This window comes from Limulus polyphemus, unplaced genomic scaffold, assembly GCF_000517525.1.
Source record: "Limulus polyphemus unplaced genomic scaffold, Limulus_polyphemus-2.1.2 Scaffold72, whole genome shotgun sequence".
Classification (NCBI taxonomy): domain Eukaryota; kingdom Metazoa; phylum Arthropoda; class Merostomata; order Xiphosura; family Limulidae; genus Limulus; species Limulus polyphemus.
The window spans coordinates 832,656-836,239 of NW_013665682.1; the positions used below are offsets into that span (position 1 = coordinate 832,656).

The following is a 3,584-nucleotide window of genomic DNA, read 5'->3' on the forward strand; positions in this document are numbered from 1 at the left end:
TCATTCCTATTGACGAAAAAGGCAACTAAACTTTCTTTTGTTTCTTTGTCACAAACTAATTTCTTCATTCCTATTGACGAAAAAGGCAACTAAACTTTCTTTTGTTTCTTTGTCGCAAACTAATTTCGTCATTCCTATTAACGAAAAAGGTAACTAAATTTTCTCTTGTTTCTTTGTCACAAACTAATTTCGTCATTCCTATTAACGAAAAAAGCAACTAAACTTTCTTTTGTTTCTTTGTCACAAACTAATTTCGAGATTCCTATTAACGAAAAAGGCAACTAAACTTTCTTTTGTTTCTTTGTCACAAACTAATTTCGTCATTCCTATTAACGAAAAAGGCAACTAAACTTTATTTTGTTTCTTTGTCACAAACTAATTTACAAACGAAACACTTACAGAACTATGGGTTTCTTCTACTTGTAAGCTAACACAATTTAAAACTTATTCTCCAGACAAAACTAAACATTTTTATGACTAAGGTAGATTGAGCTTACAAAGGTTGTTATATTTTATACATGTGTTTTATATCAAAGCCACATCGGGATATCTGCTGTGTCCACCGAAGGGAATCGAACCGCTGATTTTAGCGATGTAAATCCATAGATTTACCCCTGTCTCACAGTGGAGGATTGTTTTACGGAGAAGAAAAATAATATTTGAATAGAACTTTATGATATATTATAGACCCATATTAGCCTTTGTGTCCACCAACAATTTGAAGAGCTATTTTTATTGACAAGAACGTAATTCGTGTTATGTACAGATTTCAACCTATGATAAATGAATGATTTATTCAGCTCTACTTTCTTTTTTTATGAAGAAGAAGAGAAACGCTGCCTGAAAGAAACGTAATCAATTTCTACGAATGTTTTTTTTTTTTATTTCAGCTACAATATTGAAGACTGACGTCATTCACTTATCTACTGGCCTTGTTTTCAGAAATTCTCCAGCAATAACTTTTGTAGAGATTTATGCGCTTGGGAGGAATTTTACTCTAAACTTGCGGAAATCAAATATTATCCATGAGAATTTCAGAATCACTGAAATATTTGGCTCTGAAAAAGAGCCATCAATTGAACGAGAAGTTAAAGTAAGTGATGAGTTAAGTGATTATTAAACGTTTTTAAACTCAGTTCTTTTCGGTAATTTAAGCTTAAGATTAAGATGTCACACTAAACATCAATATTTTGTACGTAATAATAATCCGAATGCCAGTGTGAAAATTGTTAGAAGTTTTGCTTCTGTGGGCTTGGCGTGGTCTAATGATTAACATTTCGGGCTACGGATGGAGGGTTCGCTAATAAATGGCAATAAAACTTTCAATTGTGGACGAGTTATAAAAGTAACAGTTAGTTTCGCTATTCTGTCCATCCAATGACAGGTACATCTGGCTAGCTGTCTTTCCTATAGTCAGTAGGTAAAACTTAGAGACAGCCATATCTAAGCCTAGAAGTCTTTAACCTAGCCGTTTGTCCAAGTGTGTAAAAATTCAGAAATTTGCATTTCATGTTTTTCTTCTATCGTGGATAACTTTTCTGTGATAGATAAGATGAATAAGTTGGAAAGCTATTTTAAATCATGTAAATTTTATTTAAAAAATATATGTGAATAGTAAATACATGCAAGCTACGTTTCTTTTCAAACAATTGTGGTTTATAGCAGGGTTTCCCACACTTTCTTAGTGCAAAAAACCACATTCAATGATTCTATAAATACTAAATACTTGATACTTTTATGTGGCACCCAATTTGGGAATCCCTTGGTCTAGTGATTTTTAAAGTAAGAAATTTTAAATTATATTGATCACATTGAGGGTTTGTTTGTTTGTTTGTTTTTTGAATTTCGCGCAAAGCTACACGAGGGCTATCTGCGCTAGCCGTCCCTAATTTAGCAGTGTAAGACTAGAGGGAAGGCAGCTAGTCATCACCACCCACCGCCAACTCTTGGGCTACTCTTTTACCAACGAATAGTGGGATTAGCCTTCACATTATAACGTCCCCACGGCTGAAAGGGCGAGCATGTTTGGTGTGACGGGGATTCGAACCTGCGACCCGCAGATTGCGAGTCGAGCGCCCTAACCACCTGGCCATCACATTGAGGGAAAACTTAAACAAAAAATAACACAGCTTCAGTTAGTTTTTTATTTGTTTGTTTGATTCAAGAAGCGCATATCTGGTTGTATGTCTGCTTCTCTCAGCCTGATCCGTATAGAGTAATATCACAAACCCTTCTACTACTAAGTAACAAAGGTGTCTTGACTCCCAGAAGACACCGGGAATTTCAGTGGAACTTTTGTTACAGTCAAGTTCTGTAATGCAGATTCAATAACTAACATCACATAACCTGCCGTGTTTGAACATTGTAATTATTTTTGGACTGTTATGTAAATCGACGATTTGTTTGTTTGTTTGAACAGACTTACCTAGCACTACTGCATGCCAAAGGAACTGGACTAACGTGTTTACACGTGACACGCTTGCTTTAGGCTGTGAACACTTAGTAGGAGGTTACTTAACATTCTGGGGCGGAGCATAAATGAAACGTCATAACCCAGGAAATATGACATGCGCGATCACATTCTCTCCATTGAGCTCGATGCTTCTTTGTGTTCGCCAGACGACTATTTTCTGAACGTTCTGGCAAATCAAGACAGGCAGGTTGATAACGATCGAAACGCGACTTGAGCAACTAAAAACAAATATCAGAATGATGTTTCATTAAAACACCACCCACTAAATATATGAATTTTAAATGACCTCCTTCTAACAGCTGGACTTGAGTGCCTACCGCTTTAGATTTGAAACCCCTGGTGTAGGTCCCTCAGTGAGGCAGGGAAATTACGCACTGCAAACGCAAATATCCAGGGAACCTACACAGAGCAGTGAACAGAATGAACAGAGTACATGATGTAGTTTTGCGCTAAAACAAACAAACAAAAAACTCTAACTTTAGAAAAAATAAATTGAAGCAGAGTACAAACACTATATTTAAAAAAAAATCTAACTTCGAAGATTATAAATCATAACTGTATCTTAGGTTCGTGAAGATGAGGTTAATAGCTAAGGTTGATTTTCAACTTTCTTGAAATTCTTCTATGTTCTATGCTTCAATGGAATTATTCCGGAAAAAGTCAGAATAGGCATTTATTTTCTCGATATTATAAGAAAATATATAATGTGAAGAAAGGTACTTGGTTTTTTGTATTTGTTTTCGATGAAATATTTGGTATGTAACAACAAGTTTGTGACGAAGAAATTGTATCACTGCATCAAACATCGTTTATTACGAATATCAGACATAAACGCTTGTTCGAAACATTTTTCAACTGATGAAAGTTTAATGTTAGTTGTTATATTTGTTTTTCATAAGGTTAACCTTGATGACCTAAAGGACAACATTTATGTCGACAGCTCTACCCGTTGTGTAGTATACTACAAACGAAATGGAAACTCTATTTTTATGGTGAGAATTAATCTAGCAAATTGAAACAGTTATTTTCTTTTCATGGCGGAGAATTAATCTAGCAAACAGTTACTTTCTTTTCATGGTGAGAATTAATCTAGCAAACAGTTACTTTCTTT

At 34.9% G+C, this 3,584-nt stretch overlaps 1 protein-coding gene across 1 annotated transcript in view; it reads left to right on the forward strand.

The window, feature by feature from the left end:
- Positions 1 to 3,584, forward strand: part of LOC106466118 — a 45,288-nt gene that overhangs the window by 1,058 nt on the left and 40,646 nt on the right. The window contains exons 2-3 of the mRNA XM_022394653.1: positions 891 to 1,093; positions 3,373 to 3,465. Of these exons, the coding sequence (XP_022250361.1) occupies positions 891 to 1,093; positions 3,373 to 3,465 (296 nt within the window). The remainder of the gene's footprint in view (positions 1 to 890; positions 1,094 to 3,372; positions 3,466 to 3,584) is intronic.